The 24,135-nt window shown below is 46.9% G+C and overlaps 1 protein-coding gene across 1 annotated transcript in view; it reads right to left on the bottom strand.

Moving 5' to 3' along the window:
- CLS (cardiolipin synthase) overlaps positions 1-24,135 on the bottom strand; it is a 189,203-nt gene that overhangs the window by 141,398 nt on the left and 23,670 nt on the right. Inside the window, exon 2 of the mRNA XM_068359291.1 lies at positions 14,536-14,751. Coding sequence (XP_068215392.1) covers positions 14,536-14,751 — 216 coding nt within the window. The remainder of the gene's footprint in view (positions 1-14,535; positions 14,752-24,135) is intronic.

Raw genomic sequence — 24,135 nt, forward strand, 5'->3', positions numbered from 1 at the left:
AGTATAATTGTAAGTAGGTCGAGGACAGTTGCTCCTCAACATCCGGATCTCAGCATTGATAATGTTTCTTTAACTTTGTATGACTCTTTTAATATTTTAGGTGTGATTCTTGACAACAAATTTACTTCAATTTGAGAAATTCTTTTAAGATTTTCAGTGATCAATCTATTCTGAAGAAGTGTTTTAATTCTTTCATTCTACCTTGTTACAAGTATTGTTCTTGTCTGTTCTTCTTCTGCTGATTCTCATCTTAATTTGTAGAACAGACACTTTCAGTCCATTAAATTTCTTATTCCTGATCTGGATAAAAACCTCTTGTACCGTCGTTCAATTATTTTGTTGTGCATGTTGCATAAGATTTTTCCTAATTCTGACCATCCCTCACATTCAGATCTTCTGGGACAGTACCACCTGTTCGTAATACTAAGTATGCAGTTAATTCTAATATTCTGGCCTTCTCCATCATGAGGCTCTATACTAAACAATACTATATAAGTTTTATTCCAGCTATGAGTAGGTTGTAGAATGATCTTCCTTAACGAGTAGTTGAATCGGTAGAACTTCAAAAGTTCAAACTTCAGCAAACATTTTATATTGAACAGGCTGACATGTCTCTTTTAATAGTTTATATATGAAAGATGTTTTAATGTTGTTACTGTTCTTAAAATGTTATTTTCATTAGTAAAATAAATTTTTGAATATACTTACCCGATGATCATGTAGCTGTCAACTCTGTTGCCCGACAGAAAAAACCTAAGGTCGGGATACGCCAGCGATCGCTATACAGGTGGGGGTGTACAACAACAGCGCCATCTGTCGAGTAAGTACTCAGGTACTTCTTGTCAACAAGAACCAATTTTCTCCTCGGTCCACTGGGTCTCTATGGGGAGGAAGGGAGGGTCCTTAAATTCATGATCATCGGGTAAGTATATTCAAAAATTTATTTTACTAATGAAAAATGTTGTTTTTATTAATAAAACAAATTTTTTAATATACTTACCCGATAATCATGTAGCTGTCAACTCCGTTGCCCGACAGAATTCTATGGAGGGATACGCCAGCTATCACAATACTAGAAGGGGGTGTACTTACCAGCGCCACCTGTGGCCAGGTACTCAATCATTTGTTGTTGACACCTCCTCAATTATTCCTCGGTCCACTGGTTCTCTCTGGGGAGGAAAGGGAGGGTCGATTAAATCATGATTATCGGGTAAGTATATTCAAAAATTTGTTTTATTAATAAAAACAACATTTTTCAATATTAAACTTACCCGATAATCATGTAGCTGATTCACACCCAGGGAGGTGGGTGAAAACCAGTGTACATGATTAAAGGATAGCTAAGTATCCCATATTTCATATAACAGTTATCTCAAATAACAATGAAATAATAAGTACCTGGTAAGGAAGTCGAATAGAACCGTTACTCTGCCTTTTATTTAAAGTTCGTCTTCCTTACTGAGCGCAGCGTTCCTCTTGGAGGCTGAATCAACCCAAAGGTGCCAAAGTACAAGGGGTTGCAACCCTACTAAGGGACCTCTACCAAACCTTTAACCCAGGCGCTTCTCAAGAATGAATAGACCACCCGCCAAATCCAAGGATGCGGAAGGCTTCTTAGCCTACCGTAACAACCATAAAAACAACAATAAAAGTATTCAAGAGAAAGGTTAAAAAGGTTATGGGATTATGGGAATGTAGTGGCTGAGCCCTCACCTACTACTGCACTCGCTGCTACGAATGGTCCCAGGGTGTAGCAGTTCTCGTAAAGAGACTGGACATCTTTCAGATAAAATGATGCAAACACTGACTTGCTCCTCCAATAGGTTGCATCCATAATGCTCTGCAGAGAACGGTTTTTATTAAAGGCCAACGAAGTAGCTACAGCTCTTACTTCGTGGGTCCTTACCTTCAGCAATGCAAGGTCTTCCTCCTTTAAGAGAGAATGTGCTTCTCTGATCAGAAGCCTTATATAGTACGAAAGCCCATTCTTGGACATGGGTCTCGAGGGTTTTTTGATGGCACACCATAAGGCTTCTGACTGTCCTCGAATAGGTTTAGACCTCTTCAGATAATATTTGAGAGCTCTGACAGGGCAAAGAACTCTCTCTAGTTCGTTACCTACCATGTTGGAGAGGCTAGGTATTTCGAACGATCTAGGCCAAGGACGTGAAGGAAGCTCGTTCTTTGCTAGGAATCCAAGCTGAAAAGAACATGTAGCTGATTCGGTTGTGAAACCAATGTTCTTGCTGAAGGCATGAACCTCACTGACTCTCTTAGCTGTTGCAAGGCAAACGAGAAAAGCAGTCTTGAGGGTAAGATCCTTGAAGGAAGCTGACTGGAGAGGTTCGAACCTAGATGTCATAAGGAACCTTAAGACTACGTCCAGATTCCAGCCTGGAGTGGAAAGACGACGTTCTTTAGACGTCTCAAAAGACTTGAGAATGTCTTGAAGGTCCTTGTTGGAAGACAGGTCCAAACCCCTGTGGCGGAGGACTGAGGCCAACATGCTCCTATACCCTTTAATCGTAGATGTTGAAAGGGATCTCTCATTCCTAAGATGAAGAAGGAAGTCAGCTATTTGGATCACAGAGGAATTGGTAGAGGAAATTGAATTGGCTCTACACCAGCTTCGGAAGACCTCCCACTTAGACTGGTAGACTCTACGAGTGGATATTCTTCTAGCTCTGGCAATCGCACTGGCTGCCTCCTTCGAAAAGCCTCTAGCTCTAGCGAATCTTTCGACAGTCTGAAGGCAGTCAGTCGAAGAGCGTGGAGGTTTGGGTGCAACCTGTCTACGTGTGGTTGACGTAGAAGGTCCACTCTTAGAGGTAGAGTCCTGGGGAAGTCGACTAGCCATTGACGTACCTCTGTGTACCATTCTCTTGCAGGCCAAAGGGGAGCAACCAGCGTCAGCCGTGTCCCTTCGTGCGAGACGAATTTCTGCAGAACTTTGTTTATAATCTTGAACGGAGGGAATGCGTACAGGTCGAGATGGGACCAGTTCAGAAGAAAAGCATCTACATGAACCGCTGCAGGGTCTGGAACAGGGGAACAATAAAGCGGAAGTCTCTTGGTGATGGAGGTGGCAAACAGGTCTATGGTAGGTTGACCCCACAACATCCAAAGTCTGTTGCACACACTCTTGTGGAGGGTCCATTCCGTGGGAATGACCTGATTCCTTCTGCTGAGGCGATCCGCTGAAACATTCATATCGCCCTGGATGAACCTCGTGACCAGTGTGAGGTTTAGACCTCTTGACCAAAAGAGGAGGTCCCTTGCGATCTCGTAAAGGCTCCTCGAATGGGTCCCTCCTTGCTTGGAGATGTAAGCCAAGGCTGTGGTGTTGTCTGAATTCACCTCCACCACTTTGCCTAGCAGGAGGGACTTGAAGTTCAACAGGGCAAGATGGACTGCTAACAGTTCCTTGCAGTTGATGTGGAGTAATCCCTGTTCCTTGTTCCATACTCCTGAGCATTCCCGTCCGTCCAAGGTCGCACCCCAGCCCGAGTCCGATGCATCCGAGAAGAGATGAAGATGGGGGGTCTGGATGGCCAATGATAGACCCTCCTTGAGAAGAAGATTGTGCTTCCACCACCGGAGAGTGGTCTTCATCTCTTGGTTGATAGGGATAGAGACTGCTTTTAGAGTCGAGCCCTTGTCCCAATGAGCTGCAAGATGGAATTGAAGAGGGCGGAGGTGGAGTCTCCCTAGCTCGACAAACAGGGCCAGAGATGAGAGGGTCCCTGTGAGACTCATCCACTGTCTCACTGAGCAATTGCTCCTCTTCAGCATGCTCATGATGCACTGTAGGGCTTGGTTTATCCTGGGGGCCGATGGAAAAGCCCGAAAATCCCGACTCTGAATCTCCATTCCCAGGTACACAATGGATTGGGAGGGAATGAGTTGAGATTTCTCTATATTGACTAATAGACCTAGGTCTCTGATTAGATCTAAAGTCCAAGAGAGGTTCTCCAGACAACGACGACTCGTGGAGGCTCTCAACAGCCAGTCGTCTAGGTAGAGGGAGGCTCTGATGTTCGATAAGTGCAGGAATTTCGCTACATTCCTCATCAGATGAGTAAAGACCATAGGAGCTGTGCTTAGGCCAAAACACAGGGCTTGGAACTGATAGACAACCTTTCCGAAAACGAATCTCAGGAAAGGTTGGGAGTCTGGATGAATGGGAACGTGAAAGTATGCATCTTTCAAGTCCAACGAGACCATCCAGTCCTCCTGTCTGACCGCTGCTAAGACCGACTTGGTCGTCTCCATTGTGAACGTCTGCTTGGTGACATACTCGTTGAGAGAGCTGACGTCCAGCACCGGTCTCCAACCTCCTGTCTTTTTGGCCACAAGAAAGAGACGGTTGTAGAAGCCCGGGGATTGATGGTCCCGGACTATAACCACTGCCTTCTTCTGCACAAGTAGCGACACCTCCTGTTGCAATGCTAGCCTCTTGTCCTCTTCTTTGTAGTTGGGAGAGAGGTTGATGGGCGATGTGGTCAGAGGCGGTTTGAGGCAGAATGGAATCCTGTAACCGTACCTCAGCCAACTGACAGACTGTGCGTCTGCACCTCTCTTCTCCCAGGCTTGCCAGAAGATCTTGAGCCTGGCTCCTACTGTTGTCTGGAGAATCTGAGAGTCAGTGCTTTCCCTTAGATGTCCTGGGTCCTTTCTTAGACTTGCCCCTGTGAGAGTCTGGACGGGAGCTTCCTCGGCTGGGGGCTCTACCACGAAAGGGCGGTATGAACCTAGTGGCCGGGGTATCAGCCACTGGAGAGCGATAAGTCTTGGGGACAGAGGTGGTAACCTTAGACTTACGAGCCGATGAAGCTACAAGATCGTGCGTGTCCTTCTGTATCAGGGCAGCCGACAAGTCCTTAACTAGCTCCTCGGGAAAGAGGAACTTTGAGAGTGGAGCAAAAAGGAGCTGTGACCGCTGGCACGGTGTAATGCTGGCTGAGAGGAAGGTACAAAGTTGTTCCCTTTTCTTCAACACCCCTGATACAAATAACGACGCTAGCTCACCCGATCCATCCCTGATAGCCTTATCCATGCAGGACATAATTAACATGGCAGAGTCTTTGTCCGCAGGAGATGTTTTCTTGCTAAGGGCTCCCAGGCACCAGTCGAGAAAGTTGAACATTTCGAAAGCTCTGAACAACCCTTTCAGAAGATGATCCAGGTCTGAGAAGGTCCAACAAACCTTCGAGCGTCTCATCGCAGTCCTCCTAGGCGAGTCCACCAGACTTGAGAAGTCAGCCTGGGCAGAGGCAGGAACTCCCAAGCCTGGTGCTTCCCCTGTGGCATACCAAACGCAACCTTTCGATGCGAGCTTCGTTGGAGGGAACATGAAGGAAGTCTTGCCCAGGTGTTGTTTAGACTGAAGCCACTCCCCTAAGGTCCTTAAGGCCCTCTTGGAGGATCTAGCTAGGACAAGCTTAGTATAGCTCGACTTAGCTTGTTGCACGCCTAGCGAAAACTCAGATGGAGGAGAGCGGGGAACAGCAGAGACGAAGTGGTCAGGGTAAAGCTCCCTGAGTAGAGCCAAGACCTTTCTAAAATCAACAGACAATGGAGAAAGCTTAGACTCCTCCACGTCTGATGAGGGATCAAGATGTGCCTCCTCATCATCCGACACTTCATCAGCAGAAGGTAGCGAAGCAAAAGGACCAGAATGCTGAACCGCAGAGTCAGAACGGGTAGGAACAACAACAGAGGTTTCCTCAACTTGAGGGAAAACCTGAGGTTCAGACTGCATAGGCTGAACAACAGTCGGAGCAGAAGGCAGGTGCAAGGGTGAAGGAGGTTGACTCCTAGCAAGAGTTGCACCCAAGGATTGCACCAGCTGAGCGGAGGACGGAGGCGGTGTAGTCCGTTCCTGTTCCTGAGAGATGAGTGGAGCATGAGAAGGTTGAGGCTGCGCAGAACAAGGTAAAGTTCTAGCAAGCTGAGGCTCCTGAGGCGCAAGTGCATGGTGTAGATGAGCTTGCTTAGATGAGGGTTGAACTCGGTGCAGCGCTGGTTGAGCAGACAGACTCACGGAGGGGAGAGGTTGTTGTACCCCAACCGAGAGTTGCACCACTGGTGGAGCAGCAAGGGGAGGAGGAGGAAGAGTGTAACTCTCCTGATCCCAAAGCAAGGGTTGCCTTAAAGAAGGCTGAGGCTGAACAACACTGTGAACAGCAAACTCCGAAAGTGGTTCAACATCGTACGCCTGGCAGATGGTGCTGCGACCAGGCGGAGCAGGTGCAGGCTGGGCGAGCACAGGCGGAGCAGGTGCAGGCTGGGCGAGCACAGGTGCAGCGAGAACAGGTGGAGGGAGTGCAGGAGGTGCAACACTCTCAGCCCGACACTCACGCATCAAGTCCGAAAGCTGAACTTGCATGGACTGAAGCAGGGTCCACTTGGGGTCGGCAGAAACGATAACAGACTGAGGTAAAGTCACAGTCGGGGTCTGTATAGGCAGAACCTTACTCCTCTTGGGCGGAGTACAGTCGACCGATGACAGAGGCGAGTCGGAGCTGAGCCAATGACTGCAACCTGGCTGAGCACTCGCTGACTGAACTCTACGTTTAAGCGGTCTCGAGACCTGAGACCAACGTTTCTTCCCTGCATGAAGATCAGCGGACGAGAAGACGGGCTCAATCGTCTGCAGGTGGGAGTGACGGTCTAAGGAAGACACGCCCGCAACCACCGAGGATAATTCTGTGCGCCTAACAAGGCCTGTCGAACCCTTAAGCCCTTCGACATTGCTTCTCCCCTGGGCATGGGAGCTTGCAAGAGGTCCCGGACTGGGAGGACGACTGGCTCGCACAGAAAAATCCTCACGCACCACACTGGCACCACTAGCACTTGGCACTGCACAGACACTAGCACTCGTCACAGCACTGGCACTATTTCCACCCACTGCACTCTTGACCTTCAGTTCTTTAACCTCGGCCATCAGAGACTTATGGTCACTTACCACTGATTCTACTTTATCTCCTAAAGCCTGAATAGCACGCAAAACAGTTGACATATCAGGCGGAGGGCACACAGTAGGTTCGGGGGTAGCCACTACAGGGGTAGGAAAAGGTAGGGGATCATGAGGTGAGGAAAACATAGAAGAGTGAGAAGAACTTCTCCTAGCTCTAGTTCTCTCTAACTTGGATGAATATTTTAAAAGACGTACAAAATCCAATTCCGAAAGTCCGGCGCACTCCTCACACCGATTTTCTAATAGACAGGGCCTGTCCCTACAGTCAGAACAAGCGGTGTGAGGATCTACCGAGACCTTCGGAATACGCCTATTGCAAGACCTACATCGTCTATGGGAGGGAGCTTGCGAAACGTCAGACATCTTGTTTCAAAGAGTAAGTCAAAGGGTGATCCAAAAACAAGCAAAAATTCATTAACCGTTAATCAGAGTTTATATAAAAGCTAACTAGCTAATATAAAAAGGATTCCAGTATGCGACAGCCGTTAATCTAAGAGAATACTTCACCAAATATCCATGAATAAACTCGAAGACCATGAGCGTATCCCAGAACGTCTAGCCGGAAGCACGACAGAGGAATAATTGAGGAGGTGTCAACAACAAATGATTGAGTACCTGGCCACAGGTGGCGCTGGTAAGTACACCCCCTTCTAGTATTGTGATAGCTGGCGTATCCCTCCATAGAATTCTGTCGGGCAACGGAGTTGACAGCTACATGATTATCGGGTAAGTTTAATATTGAAAATAACATTTTTCAATATTAATCTTACCCGATGATCATGTAGCTGATTCACACCCAGGGGGGTGGGTAGAGACCAGCATACATGTTAACATAGAAGCTAAGTATCCCGTATTTCATTTTAGCAGTTATTCAAAATAGCAAACATAAAATAAATAAGTACCTGGTAAGGAAGTCGACTTGAACCATTACTCTGCCTTTTTAAGTACGTCTTCCTTACTGAGCCTAGCGATCCTCTTAGGATGCTGAGCGACTCCTAGGTGCTGAAGTATGAAGGGCTGCAACCCATACTAAAGGACCTCATCACAACCTCTAATCTAGGCGCTTCTCAAGAAAGAATTTGACCACCCGCCAAATCAACCAGGATGCGAAAGGCTTCTTAGCCTTCCGTACAACCCAAAAACAACAATAAAAAGCATTTCAAGAGAAAGATTAAAAAAGGTTATGGGATTATGGGAATGTAGTGGTTGAGCCCTCACCTACTACTGCACTCGCTGCTACGAATGGTCCCAGGGTGTAGCAGTTCTCGTAAAGAGACTGGACATCTTTAAGGTAAAATGATGCGAACACTGACATGCTTCTCCAATAGGTTGCATCCATTACACTCTGCAGAGAACGGTTCTGTTTGAAGGCCACTGAAGTAGCGACAGCTCTAACTTCATGTGTCCTTACCTTCAGCAAAGCAAGGTCTTCCTCCTTCAGATGAGAATGGGCCTCTCTAATCAAAAGCCTGATGTAATAAGAAACTGCGTTCTTAGACATCGGTAAAGCAGGTTTCTTAATAGAACACCATAAAGCTTCTGATTGTCCTCATAATGGCTTTGTACGTCTTAAATAGTACTTAAGAGCTCTTACAGGGCATAGTACTCTCTCTTGTTCGTTTCCAACCAAGTTGGACAGGCTTGGGATCTCGAACGACTTGGGCCAAGGACGAGAAGGAAGCTCGTTTTTAGCTAAAAAACCAAGCTGTAAGGAACATGTAGCCGTTTCAGATGTAAAACCTATGTTCCTGCTGAAGGCGTGAATCTCACTGACTCTTTTAGCTGTTGCTAAGCAAACGAGGAAAAGAGTCTTTAAAGTGAGATCTTTAAAAGAGGCTGATTGAAGCAGTTCGAACCTTGCTGACATCAGGAACCTTAAAACCACGTCTAGGTTCCAGCCTGGTGTGGCTAACCGACGCTCCTTTGAGGTCTCAAAAGACCTAAGGAGGTCCTGTAGATCTCTGTTGGTGGAAAGATCTAAGCCTCTGTGTCGGAAGACTGCTGCCAACATGCTTCTGTAACCCTTGATCGTAGGAGCTGATAGGGATCTTACATTCCTTAGATGTAAAAGGAAATCAGCTATCTGCGTTACAGAGGTACTGGTTGAGGAAACTGAATTTGCCTTGCACCAGCTTCGGAAGACTTCCCATTTTGACTGGTAGACCTCGAGAGTGGATGTCCTCCTTGCTCTGGCAATCGCTCTGGCTGCCTCCTTCGAAAAGCCTCTAGCTCTTGAGAGTCTTTCGATAGTCTGAAGGCAGTCAGACGAAGAGCGTGGAGGCTTGGGTGTACCTTCTTTACGTGCGGCTGACGCAGAAGGTCCACTCTTAGAGGAAGAGTCCTGGGAACGTCCACTAGCCATTGCAGTACCTCGGTGAACCATTCTCTCGCGGGCCAGAGGGGAGCAACCAACGTCAACCGTGTCCCTTCGTGAGAGGCGAACTTCTGCAGTACCTTGTTGACAATCTTGAACGGAGGGAACGCATACAGGTCTAGATGGGACCAATCCAGAAGAAAGGCATCTACGTGAACTGCTGCTGGGTCCGGAATCGGTGAGCAATAATTTGGGAGCCTCTTGGTCATCGAGGTAGCGAACAGATCTATGGTGGGCTGACCCCACAGGGCCCATAGTCTGTTGCAAACATTCTTGTGAAGGGTCCACTCTGTGGGGATGACCTGACCCTTCCGGCTGAGGCGGTCTGCCATGACATTCATGTCGCCTTGAATGAACCTCGTTACCAGCGATATCTTTCGATCTCTTGACCAAGTGAGGAGGTCCCTTGCGATCTCGAACAACTTCCTCGAACGAGTCCCTCCTTGCTTGGAGATGTACGCCAAGGCTGTAGTGTTGTCGGAGTTCACCTCCACCACCTTGCCTAGCAGGAGGGACTTGAAGTTTCTCAAGGCCAGATGAACTGCCAAGAGCTCCTTGCAGTTGATGTGGAGTGTTCTTTGATCTGGATTCCATGTGCCCGAGCATTCCCGTCCGTCCAGTGTCGCACCCCAGCCCGTGTCCGATGCGTCCGAGAAGAGAAGGTGGTCTGGTATCTGAACAGCTAACGGAAGACCTTCCTTGAGAAGAATGCTGTTCTTCCACCACGTCAGCGCAGACTTCATCTCCTCGGATATAGGAACTGAGACCGCTTCTAGCGTCATGTCCTTTCTCCAGTGAGCAGCAAGATGATACTGAAGGGGGCGGAGGTGGAGTCTCCCTAACGCGATGAACTGGGCCAGCGATGACAGCGTCCCTGTTAGACTCATCCACTGCCTGACTTAACATCGGTTCCTTCTCAGCATGCTCTGGATGCATTCTTGGGCTTGACTGATTCTGGGGGCCGATGGAAAAGCCCGAAAAGCTCGACTCTGAATCTCCATACCGAGATAGACAATGGTTTGGGATGGGACGAGTTGGGACTTCTCTATATTGACCAGGAGGCCCAATTCGTTGGTCAGATCCATAGTCTAATTGAGATTCTCCAGACAGCGACGACTTGACGCAGCTCTTAAAAGCCAGTCGTCCAAATAGAGGGAGGCTCTGATGTCTGCCAAATGCAGGAATTTGGCAATATTGCTCATCAGTTTGGTAAACACAAGAGGAGCCGTGCTTAGGCCAAAGCACAGGGCTTGGAACTGGTAAACGACCTTTCCAAAGATGAACCTTAGGAAAGGTTGGGAGTCTGGATGGACGGGGACGTGAAAGTACGCGTCTTTCAGGTCCAACGAGACCATCCAGTCTTCCTTCCTGACCGCTGCAAGCACCGACTTTGTCGTCTCCATGGTGAACGTCTGCTTGGTGACAAAAGCATTGAGAGCACTGACGTCCAGCACCAGTCTCCACCCTCCTGTCTTCTTCGCTACCAGGAAGAGACGGTTGTAGAAGCCCGGGGATTGATGGTCCCGGACTATGACTACCGCTCCCTTTTGTAGCAAAAGAGACACCTCTTGCTGTAAAGCTAGCCTCTTGTCCTTCTCCTTGTAGTTGGGAGAGAGGTTGATGGGAGTAGTTGCTAGAGGGGGATTGCGCCAGAACGGAATCCTGTACCCCTCTCTTAGCAACTTCACAGACTGAGCGTCTGCACCTCTGCTCTCCCAAGCCTGCCAGTAGTTCTTGAGCCTGGCTCCCACTGCTGTCTGGAGAGGTAGACAGTCAGACTCTGCCTTTTGAGGACTTGGAACCCTTCTTCCTTTTGCCACGTTGCCTGTCGGCACGGGTACCTCCTCTGCTGGAGGTTCTGCCACGAAAGGGCGGGATGAACCTAGACGCTGGTGTGTCCATCCTAGGTCTAGGCATGGAAGGTAAAGCTGTAACTTTACGTGCGGAAGACGCCACCAGGTCATGGGTATCCTTCTGGATCAACGAGGCAGCAATCCCCTTGATCAGCTCTTCCGGAAAGAGACACTTGGAAAGCGGAGCAAACATCAACTCCGACTTCTGGCATGGTGTGATCCCCGCAGACAAGAAGGAGCAAAGGTGATCTCGCTTCTTAAGCACTCCGGACACGTACGAAGCCGTAAGCTCGCCAGACCCATCCCGAATGGCTTTGTCCATGCTTGACATGATAAGCATGGCAGAGTCCTTATCCGAAGGGGAGGTCTTTCTGCTTAACGCTCCCAAACACCAGTCCAGGAAGTTGAAGATCTCAAAAGCACGAAAAACTCCCTTCAACAGATGGTCCATGTCTGAAAAGGTCCAGCAAATCTTGGAACGTCTCATAGCCAGCCTGCGGGGAGAGTCAACCAGACTTGAGAAGTCGCCCTGGGCAGAGGCAGGAACTCCCAAGCCGGGTTCCTCTCCCGTGGCATACCAGACGCTAGATTTGGAAGCAAGCTTGGTAGGTGGAAAGATGAAAGCAGTCTTCCCCAGTTGCTTCTTGGACTGCAACCACTCTCCCAGTACCCTCAAAGCTCTCTTGGATGAGCGCGCGAGTACGAGTTTCGTAAAGGCAGGAGCTGCTGACTGCATGCCTAAAGCGAACTCAGAGGGAGGTGAGCGTGGGGTTGCAGACACAAACTGGTCTGGATATAACTCCCTAAACAGGGCAAGGACTTTCCTAAAGTCTAAGGAGGGAGGCGAAGACTTGGGTTCTTCTATGTCGGAGTGCGGATCGTCCAAGTGCGCAGCTTCGTCGTCATCAGATACTCCTTCATCCGAAAGCTGAGGAGGAAGTGGCAAAGGCGGAGCAGACAGCTGAACGGCTGAATCCGGCAGCACGGGTGCATGCGTAGCTGCACTGGATCCAACATCATGCCGCTGCTGGTCAGACTGAGCGCTGGCAACAACAAAAGCAGAGTGTTGGTGCGTGGGAGGGACTGCCGTGGGTTGCGGAGACTGCCGCATTGCGTCATAACACGGCAGCTGAACAGCACCTTCCCACTGCTGATGCGGTAACTCACGCATGTCAACGGAGGGTGCCGCATGTCGGCTAACGTCAACATGCGTCTGGCAGGGTCGACTGCGCATCGGTGGTGGAGCTCTCAAAGGCGGAGTGTGGGAGCAGGCAGCCGCAGTATCCGCTGAGCGCACAACCGTGGCAGGTTGTAGGTTAACAGGTGCAGTGTCAACCTTCTCAGCCCGATACTCCTGCATGAAGGAAGCAAGCTGAGACTGCATAGTCTGCAGCATAGACCATTTAGGGTCTACCGTGGTTGGTGCGGCAACAGACGGAGTGATTGTCTGCTGCGGAACCACTCTACCTCTCTTGGGAGGTGTGCAGTCTTCGGAAGACTGCGGCGAGTCCGAACTGACCCAGTGGCTACACCTGGGCCGTTGGACTCGCTCGGAAGGGACCTTGCGCTTGAGAGGTCGTGAGACCTTGGTCCAACGTTTCTTCCTAGAAACTTCTTCCACAGACTAGGAATGAATGGGCTCACTCGTCTGTTTGTGGATGGGACGATCTCTGCAAGATGCGTCCGCAACCACTGAGGGTACATCCGTACGCTGATCAAGGCCTGTCGAACCCTTTGGTCCTTCGACATTGCTTCTCCCCTGGGCTTGGGAGCTTGCAAGAGGTCCCGGACTGGGAGGACGACTGGCACGAACAGATGCACCCTCATGCGTAACACTGACACTGACACTTTTCACCGCACTTGCACTCACTACACTTCCCACTGCACTTTTCTCTTTCAACTCTTTGACATCGGCCAAAAGTTGATTCCGGTCATTAGCTAATGACTCCACTCTGTCACCAAGAGCCTGAATGGCACGCATCATGTCCGCCATAGAGGGTTGAGCACTAGTAGCAGGGTCGGGAGTCACCACTACAGGGGAAGGAATAGGTTGAGGGGAATGGGGAGAGGAAAAATCAAACGAGCGAGAAGAACTCCTCCTGATCCTATCCTTCTCTAGCCTACGTGCATATTTAAGGAATTCATTAAAATCAAATTCCGAAAGCCCAGCGCATTCCTCACATCGATCTTCCAATTGACAGGATTTACCCCTACAATTGGAACAAACGGTGTGAGGATCAATAGAGGCCTTCGGAAGACGCCTAGAACAGTCCCTAGCGCTACACTGCCTGTACTTAGGGACTTGAGAATGGTCAGACATCTTGAATTAGCCAAGGGGGGAATCCAAAATCTAACAAAGTCGTCAACGATAAAGCCAAAACTAATCAAAAAAGCTTGATAAGTTAAAGATAGTAACTCCTGAACAGCGAAAGCTAATATCTAGAGCGAATACATCACCAAAAAGCGTGAAATCAACTCCAGAAACAACAGCGTATCCAAGTAGGTCTTGCCGGTGGCACGACAGAGGAAAAATTGGTTCTTGTTGACAAGAAGTACCTGAGTACCTACTCGACAGATGGCGCTGTTGTTGTACACCCCCACCTGTATAGCGATCGCTGGCGTATCCCGACCTTAGGTTTTTTCTGTCGGGCAACAGAGTTGACAGCTACAGTACATGATCATCGGGTAAGATTAATATTGAAAAATATTTTATTCTATTTGTTTATTTCCTTTCCTCTCAGGGCTATTCTTCCCTGTTGGAGCCCTTGGGCTTATAGCATCCTCCTTTTCCAGCTAAAGTTGTAGGTTAGCTAGTAATAATAATAATAATAATAATAATAATAATAATAATAATAATAATAGGCTAATGGATTATTCTTAATCAATCTTACATCTAAACATTAATAATGTGAGTTTCAAGTATCACAAGTACAACGAATTATAGTACTGCACTGTATAATAATTTACGAAGGTAGAAAGTAACAAGCAAGCCATCCTACTTGACCATCCTGCAATCTTGTATACACTTTGCTCTTATAAGATACAGTATATCCTTCAGCAACTGAATGGTATGATATGTTTCACAGATTGCCTGATTTTCAGTACTATATAACAGAGTGGCTTTTCTGTAATTCTTAAATCAAATGTACAGCATACTATACAATTATGTATGGTTATTATTGAACGGAATATGAGAACATACATCTTCAAATAAATGAAATAATTAAGATCACCATAGCAGTTACATAAATTTATAGAAAAAATTAATTACAATTCTTTGGGAATAATTTCACACTAAATTCAACTACAATAACAGATGTCTTACTTACCTGAGATTGATACTTGAATTTCAGCTCATTTATTTCCCTTGCATGCCTCTCTAAGGCTGCTGATAACTCTGTTTTAACTAATGCATTCTCATAACGGTAGGTGGTTAAAGACCTTTGTAATGTGATATCAGCTTCGTGAAATCTTGAGTTACCAACATTATGTGAAGGCCCTGTCTCAGCCAAAGCCTGATCATCACTGCTGTCTGTACTGCTCATCTGAAATGGAATGCTAAGAATTAACTCAAGACTTTATACAACCAAGTTAAAATGAAATGGTAAAAAATTTGTAAGTATTTGATATTTTTCCCAACTATACAAGCCTGAATTCTTTAACAGGTGTAGCATTTTAGCAAAGCTGTTACTCAGCTGTTAAAATTCATAACAAGGCGATTGTACTTACTCCCAGGTGGCGAGTAAGCTCCGCCCACCCGACAGGCCAATGGGAAGCCACATTAACATTCAAATTTGCGGGGTAGTTAAGGCGAGTGAAACTTAAAGGACTCTGGTTTGTACAGTTATGAAAAATATAAATTCATTTAAAAATTTGTGATTTCCTACACAAATAAAAATCTTCATCCATTCATAGGACACTTATCCTAAGGAGGTAAGAAGTTCCTATAACAACACTGGCTGATTCAATTCCTGGGATATCAAGGCTCTTGGAGTTGTAAAAAGAATTAAATGACAACTCCTGACAACCTCCTAACGACCTGAAAAAAAAGGTATCTCGGGAGTCAGGCTAGGTTCCCACTAAGAAAATGGTACAAGGTCATGGAAGAATCTATATCCTTATTTTGAATTATTATTATTATTATTACTACTTGAGATACAACCTAAGTTGGGGAAAGCAGGATGCAATAAGCCCAAAGGCTCCAAGAGGGAAAAATAGCCCAATGAGAAAAGGAAACAAGGAAATAATCAAACTACAATGAAGATCCCTTCACTCAATTGTCGGTTGTAGGGTACGCTCATCTTATGGTTTGGTATAGCCAGAAGGAAATGGTATTCCTGGATATCTTTTTCTTTTATCCTATAGGTGTTGAGGAAAAGTCTCTGATGCTGTGGTCTGAAGCTCTGATGCCTCTAAGGTAGTGCTGAAGAGGACTCACTGGACAGAGAAACAAATCATCATGATGTCTCGACGCCTCTCTCTGGGAAGAGATGGAGAAGGACTCTAACCTGGAGTCATGGATGGCTGGATTTTGGGTTTTAGCTACTAACTCTGTAACGAAGTAAGGGGAAGTCGAACAAAGTCTCAGGAGACTGAATTATTATGATTATTCTTTACATGTGAAAACTTCTTCTCAGTAGCAGAGTGCAAAGTCAAAGAAACAGGGCTCAAACTATTAGAGTAAGCAATAATTCTTAGATGTCAGGGAAAGATTTAGGAAGGGCAAAGCCTTCTTCTGGTCAAGTAAGACCTGGTGACATGTGTTAGATTAAGATAAGTTGCATAATTCCATACCAAAATTAGGAAGGGTTAGGGAATTCCATGGGACAGTGGCGATCTCAGCATCTTATGTTACATTTACTTGGGTTTGGTTTGTGTTCTTGCAATCATCAGTGCCTCATTTTGTAGGTAAGGATGCAGGCCAAATTGAACCTGCTCGTGTATAATACTGTAGTTAGGTTAACTCAGATTGTAAGCTGTCCCTAAAATACCCTCACCATACTGTCATGACTTTAATCATTTCTATCCTTAGCAATTTTATTGATCTTGCTTATGACCCACAAGCTAGATATTTTCCTGGCATCTCTCTTATTTCTATTTAGTATTAGCTATTTTACTATCTCCTACTTGTTCAACTTTGCTTTAATCTTATCAAAACCAGATTTTCTTATAAAAGACCAAAATATTTCTTAGTATCCTCTCTAGCAATTGACAGTACATATACTATACCAAATATTACAGTATCTAAAACGGCTGAAAATGGAACGTGAAAATGGAAAGTCCATATTGTGAAATTTTTTTAACGCTTAAAAATGTTATTTTTATTAGTAAAATAAATTTTTGAATATACTTACCCGATAATCATGTAGCTGTCAACTCCGTTGCCCGACAGAATTCTATGGAGGGATACGCCAGCTATCACAATACTAGAAGGGGGTGTACTTACCAGCGCCACCTGTGGCCAGGTACTCAAGTACTTCTTGTTGACACCTCCTCAATTATTCCTCGGTCCACTGGTTCTCTCTGGGGAGGAAGGGAGGGTCGATTAAATCATGATTATCGGGTAAGTATATTCAAAAATTTATTTTACTAATAAAAATAACATTTTTCAATATTAAACTTACCCGATAATCATGTAGCTGATTCACACCCAGGGAGGTGGGTGAAAACCAGTGTACAAGATTAAAGGATAGCTAAGTATCCCATATTTCATATAACAGTTATCTCAAATAACAATGAAATAATAAGTACCTGGTAAGGAAGTCGAATAGAACCGTTACTCTGCCTCTTTATTTAAAGTTCGTCTTCCTTACTGAGCGCAGCGTTCCTCTTGGAGGCTGAATCAACCCAAAGGTGCCAAAGTACACGGGGTTGCAACCCCTACTAAAGGACCTCTACCAAACCTTTAACCCAGGCGCTTCTCAAGAATGAATAGACCACCCGCCAAATCCAAGGATGCGGAAGGCTTCTTAGCCTACCGTAACAACCATAAAAACAACAATAAAAGTATTCAAGAGAAAGGTTAAAAAAAAAAGGTTATGGGATTAAGGGAATGTAGTGGCTGAGCCCTCACCTACTACTGCACTCGCTGCTACGAATGGTCCCAGGGTGTAGCAGTTCTCGTAAAGAGACTGGACATCTTTCAGATAAAATGATGCAAACACTGACTTGCTCCTCCAATAGGTTGCATCCATTATGCTTTGCAGAGAACGGTTTTTATTAAAGGCCATCGAAGTAGCTACGGCTCTTACTTCGTGGGTCCTTACCTTCAGCAATGCAAGGTCTTCCTCCTTTAAGTGAGAATGTGCTTCTCTGATCAGAAGCCTTATATAATACGAAAGCCCATTCTTGGACATGGGTCTCGAGGGTTTCTTGATGGCACACCATAAGGCTTCTGACTGTCCTCGAAAAGGTTTAGACCTCTTAAGATAATATTTGAGAGCTCTGACAGGGCAAAGAACTCTCTCTAGTTCGTTACCTACCATGTTGGAGAGGCTAGGTATTTCGAACGATCTAGGCCAAGGACGTGAAGGAAGCTCGTTCTTTGCTAGGAATCCAAGCTGAAAAGAACATGTTGCAGATTCGGTTGTGAAACCAATGTTCTTGCTGAAGGCATGAACCTCACTGACTCTCTTAGCTGTTGCAAGGCAAACGAGAAAAAGAGTCTTGAGGGTAAGGTCCTTGAAGGAAGCTGACTGGAGAGGTTCGAACCTAGATGACATAAGGAACCTTAAGACTACGTCTAGATTCCAGCCTGGAGTGGAAAGACGACGTTCTTTAGACGTCTCAAAAGACTTAAGAATGTCTTGAAGGTCCTTGTTGGAAGACAGGTCCAAACCTCTGTGGCGGAGAACTGAAGCCAACATACTCCTATATCCTTTAATCGTAGGTGCTGAAAGGGATCTCTCATTCCTAAGATGTAGAAGGAAGTCAGCTATTTGGGTCACAGAGGTATTGGTAGAGGATATTGAATTGGCTCTACACCAGCTTCGGAAGACCTCCCACTTAGACTGGTAGACTCTACGAGTGGAAACCCTTCTTGCTCTGGCAATCGCACTGGCTGCCTCCTTCGAAAAGCCTCTAGCTCTAGCGAATCTTTCGACAGTCTGAAGGCAGTCAGCCGAAGAGCGTGGAGGTTTGGGTGCAACCTGTCTACGTGAGGTTGACGTAGAAGGTCCACTCTTAGAGGTAGAGTCCTGGGGAAGTCGACTAGCCATTGAAGTACCTCTGTGAACCATTCTCTTGCAGGCCAAAGGGGAGCAACCAGCGTCAGCCGTGTCCCTTCGTGCGAGACGAATTTCTGCAGAACTTTGTTTATTATCTTGAACGGTGGGAATGCGTACAGGTCGAGATGGGACCAGTTCAGTAGAAAAGCATCCACATGAACTGCTGCAGGGTCTGGAACAGGGGAACAATACAGCGGAAGTCTCTTGGTTATGGAGGTGGCAAACAGATCTATGGTAGGTTGACCCCACAAGGTCCAAAGTCTGTTGCACACACTCTTGTGGAGGGTCCATTCCGTGGGAATGACCTGATTCCTTCTGCTTAGGCGATCTGCTGAGACGTTCATATCGCCCTGAATGAACCTCGTGACCAGAGTGAGGTTTAGACCTCTTGACCAAATGAGGAGGTCCCTTGAGATCTCGTATAGGCTCCTCGAATGGGTCCCTCCTTGCTTGGAGATGTAAGCCAAGGCTGTGGTATTGTCTGAGTTCACCTCCACCACTTTGCCTAGCAGGAGGGACTTGAAGTTCAACAGGGCTAGATGAACTGCTAGCAGCTCCTTGCAGTTGATGTGGAGCAATCCTTGTTCCTCGTTCCACGTTCCCGAGCATTCCCGTCCGTCCAAGGTTGCACCCCAGCCCGAGTCCGATGCATCTGAGAAGAGATGAAGATTGGGGGTCTGAATGGCCAATGATAGACCCTCCTTGAGAAGGAGGTTGTGCTTCCACCACAGGAGAGTGGTCTTCATCTCTTGGTTGATAGGGATAGAGACTGCTTCTAGAGTCGAACCCTTGTCCCAATGAGCTGCAAGATGGAATTGAAGAGGGCGGAGGTGGAGTCTCCCTAGCTCGACAAACAGGGCCAGTGATGAGAGGGTCCCTGTGAGACTCATCCACTGTCTCACTGAGCAACTGCTCCTCTTCAGCATGCTCATGATGCACTCTAGGGCCTGGCTTATCCTGGGGGCCGATGGAAAAGCCCGAAAATCCTGACTCCGAATCTCCATTCCCAGGTACACAATGGATTGGGAGGGAATGAGTTGAGACTTCTCTATATTGACTAATAGACCTAGGTCTCTGATTAAGTCTAAAGTCCAATTGAGATTCTCCAGACAACGACGACTCGTGGAGGCTCTCAACAGCCAGTCGTCTAGGTAGAGGGAGGCTCTGATGTTCGACAAGTGTAGGAATTTTGCTACATTCCTCATCAGATGAGTAAAGACCATAGGAGCTGTGCTTAGGCCAAAACACAGGGCTTGGAATTGATAGACAACCTTTCCGAAAACGAATCTCAGGAAAGGTTGGGAGTCTGGATGAATAGGAACGTGAAAGTATGCATCTTTCAAGTCCAACGAGACCATCCAGTCCTCCTGTCTGACCGCTGCTAAGACCGACTTGGTCGTCTCCATCGTGAACGTCTGCTTGGTGACATACTCGTTGAGAGCGCTGACGTCCAGCACCGGTCTCCAAACTCCTGTCTTCTTGGCCACAAGAAAGAGACGGTTGTAGAAGCCCGGGGATTGATGGTCCCGGACTATAACCACTGCCTTCTTCTGCACAAGTAGCGACACCTCCTGGTGCAATGCTAGCCTCTTGTCCTCCTCTTTGTAGTTGGGAGAGAGGTTGATGGGCGATGTGGTCAGAGGTGGTTTGAGGCAGAATGGAATCCTGTAACCGTTCCTCAGCCAACTGACAGACTGGGCGTCTGCACCTCTCTTCTCCCAGGCTCGCCAGAAGATCTTGAGTCTGGCTCCTACTGTTGTCTGGAGATGCGGAGAGTCAGTTTTTTCCTTTAGATGTCCTGGATCCTTTCCTAGACTTGCTCCTGTGAGAGTCTGGACGGGAGCTTCCTCGGCTGGGGGCTCTACCACGAAAGGGCGGTATGAACCTCGTAGCAGGGGTATCAGCCACTGGGGAGCGATAAGTCTTGGGGACTGAGGTAGCAACCTTAGACTTACGAGCCGATGAGGCTACAAGATCGTGTGTATCCTTTTGAATCAGGGCAGCAGACAAGTCCTTAACCAGCTCTTCGGGAAAGAGGAACTTCGAGAGCGGAGCAAAAAGGAGTTGTGACCGTTGGCAAGGTGTAAAGCTGGCGGAAAGGAAGGTACACAGTTGTTCCCTTTTCTTCAACACCCCTGATACAAACATCGACGCTAGCTCACCCGATCCATCTCTAATGGCCTTATCCATGCAGGACATTAATAGCATGGCAGAATCTTTGTCCGCAGGAGAGGTTTTCTTGCTGAGGGCCCCCAGGCACCAGTCGAGAAAGTTGAACATTTCAAATGCTCTAAACATCCCTTTCAGTAAGTGATCCAGGTCTGAGAAGGTCCAACAAACCTTCGAGCGCCTCATAGCAGTTCTCCGAGGCGAGTCTACCAGACTTGAGAAGTCAGCCTGGGCAGAGGCAGGTACTCCCAAGCCTGGTGCTTCCCCTGTGGAATACCAAACGCTCGCTTTCGAAGTGAGCTTCGTTGGAGGGAACATGAAGGAAGTCTTGCCAAGGTGTTGTTTAGACTGCAGCCACTCCCCTAAGATCCTTAATGCCCTCTTAGAGGATCTAGCTAGGACAAGCTTAGTATAGGTGGACTTAGCTTGTTGTACGCCCAGCGAAAACTCAGATGGCGGAGAGCGGGGAATAGCAGAGACAAAGTGGTCTGGGTAAATCTCTCTGAGTAGAGCCAAGACCTTACGAAAATCAATAGACTGTGGAGAAAGCTTGGATTCGTCCACGTCTGATGAGGGATCAAGGTGTGCCTCCTCATCATCCGACACCTCATCACCAGAGTGTAGCGAAGAGATCGGACAAGAATGCTGAACCGCAGAGTCAGAACGGGTAGGAACAATAACAGAGGGTTTCCTCTTCAAGAAACTGTTGAGGGAAAACCTGAGGCTCAGACTGCAAAGGGTGAACAACAGACGAAGCAGAAGGAAGGCGCATGGGTGGAGGAGGTTGACTCCTAGCATGAGAGGTTGAACCCAAGGATTGCGCTTGCTGAGCGGTGGACGGAGGCGGAGTAGCAAGTTCCTGTTCCTGTGATATGAGCGGAGCATGATGAGGTTGAGGCTGCGCAGAACAAGGTAAAGTTCTCGCAAGCTGAGGCTCCTGAGGCGCAAGTCCAGGGTGTAGAGGAGCTTGCCTTGAGGAGGGTTGAGCTCGCTGCAGCGAGAGCTGAGGAGACTGACTCATGGACGGGAGAGGTTGTTGTACCTCAACCGAGAGTTGCACCACTGGTGGAGCAGCAAGGGGAGGCGGAGGAAGAGTGGAATAATCCTCCTGATCCCAAAGTAAAGGTTGCCTTAAAGAAGGCTGAGGCTGAACACCACTGGGAACAGCGAACTCAGAATGTGGCTCAACATCGTACGCCTGGCAGATGGTGCTGCGACCAGGCGGAGCGAGCGCAGGCTGGGCGAGCGCAGGCGGAGCGAGAGCAGGCGGAGGGAGTGTAGGCGGAGGCGGAGGTGCAACACTCTCAGCCCGACACTCACGCATCAAGTCCGAAAGCTGTGCTTGCATGGACTGAAGAAGAGTCCACTTGGGATCGGCAGAAACGACAGTAGACTGAGGTAAAGCCTTAACAGTCGAGCTCTGTTGTGGCAGAACCTTACTCCTCTTGGGCGGAGTACAGTCGACAGATGACTGAGGCGAGTCAGAGCTGAGCCAATGACTGCAACCTGGCTGAGCACTCGCGGACTGGACTCTACGTTTAAGCGGTCTCGAGACCTGAGACCAACGTTTCTTCCCTGACAGTTGATCAGCGGACGAGATAAAGACGGGCTCAATCGTCTGCAGGTGGGAGTGACGGTCTTTGGAAGACACGCCCGCAACCACCGAGGATAATTCTGTGCGCCTAACAAGGCCTGCCGAACCCTTATGCCCTTCGACATTGCTTCTCCCCTGGGCTTGGGAGCTTGCAAGAGGTCCCGGACTGGGAGGACGACTGGCTCGCACAGAAAAATCCTCACGCACCACACTGGCACTAACACTAGCACTTGGCACTGCACTGACACTAGCACTCGTCACAGCACTGGCACTAACTCCACCCACTGCACTCTTGACCTTCAGTTCTTTAACTTCGGCCATCAGAGACTTATGGTCACTTACCACTGACTCTACTTTATCGCCTAAAGCCTGAATAGCACGCAAAACAACAGACATATCAGGCGGAGGGCAAACAGTAGGTTCGGGGGTAGCCACTACAGGGGTAGGAAAAGGTAGGGGATCATGAGGTGAGGAAAACAGTGAAGAGTAAGAAGAACTCCTCCTAACTCTACCTCTCTCTAACTTAGTTGAATATTTCAAAAGACGGACAAATTCCAATTCCGAAAGTCCGGCGCATTCCTCACATCGATTTTCTAACTGACAGGGTCTGTCCCTACAGTCAGAACAAGCGGTGTGAGGATCTACCGAGGCCTTCGGAATACGCCTATTGCAAGACCTACATCGTCTATGGGAGGGGGCTTGCGAAATGTCAGACATCTTGAATCCAAAGAGTTAGCCAAAGGGGGTTCCAAAAACAAGCAAAAAATCGTTAACCGTTAATCAGGACTATATAAAAGCTATCTAGCTATTATAAGAAGGTTTCCAGTAAAGCGACAGCCGTTAATCTGAGAGAATACTTCACCAATTAGCCGTGAATAAACTCGAAGACCATAAGCGTATCCCAGAACGTCTTGCCGGAAGCACGACAGAGGAATAATTGAGGAGGTGTCAACAAGAAGTACTTGAGTACCTGGCCACAGGTGGCGCTGGTAAGTACACCCCCTTCTAGTATTGTGATAGCTGGCGTATCCCTCCATAGAATTCTGTCGGGCAACGGAGTTGACAGCTACATGATTATCGGGTAAGTTTAATATTGAAAAATAAAACATTATAGCCATTATAAAAGAATAACAGACGGATGCATACTGTACATTTAAAAAAGTAAATAATATACTTATAGACAATGTCTAGAACATAGCTATCCATGCACCACAAAAATATATATTTTGTATCTCATTTTATGACTAAATTAGATATATTATTGACATATTTTCGTGGAATTGGAAGGATAATTGGAGCCTTTGTAGTTGGTTGGGACAGACCAAGTCAGTTCAGTAATTAAAATGTGGGTAGATTTATTATAGCACAATATAATGAAGAAAATAAGGAGTGTTCCTAGTGTATATATAGATACTTTAAATTGTTTTGATGCACATAATTGGGGAAAAAACATATTTTTCAAAATTTTGAAATTCCAAGTTTCAAAAGGGAAGCAAACACAAGAACATCACATAACCTAAGGTTCCCCACCTAACCTAACCTGCTGGAAGGGCTACACTGCTGTGCTGTATCCTTAGCTTAACCCTGTGTTTGTTCCCTAATCAGTTTCACTACTGGCATGGCGAGACTAAATGATAATATTTCACAAATCGTAAAACTAACTTCAGAATGTTGTATTTCACTTTACTTTAAGGGTGGCTTTCCTGGTCCAACCCACTACAAGACCTACTAAATCAGTTTATTGTATCACACAGCATATTATGTGTTTATTGTCAAGTCAGACAAGATAAAAAATGGTTCTATTGTAGTTTATTAGAGGGTAATGTAACATAGAGAAAAAAACTACTTGTTTCTATAGAAAAAGGTCTGTTCTTTTTGAAAATGACACTTGTTACTGTCTGAAATGTTATTTTTATTAATAAAATGACAAATTCGAAGAT

This window comes from Palaemon carinicauda, chromosome 35 (genome assembly GCF_036898095.1).
Source record: "Palaemon carinicauda isolate YSFRI2023 chromosome 35, ASM3689809v2, whole genome shotgun sequence".
In the NCBI taxonomy this organism is placed as follows: Eukaryota; Metazoa; Arthropoda; class Malacostraca; order Decapoda; family Palaemonidae; genus Palaemon; species Palaemon carinicauda.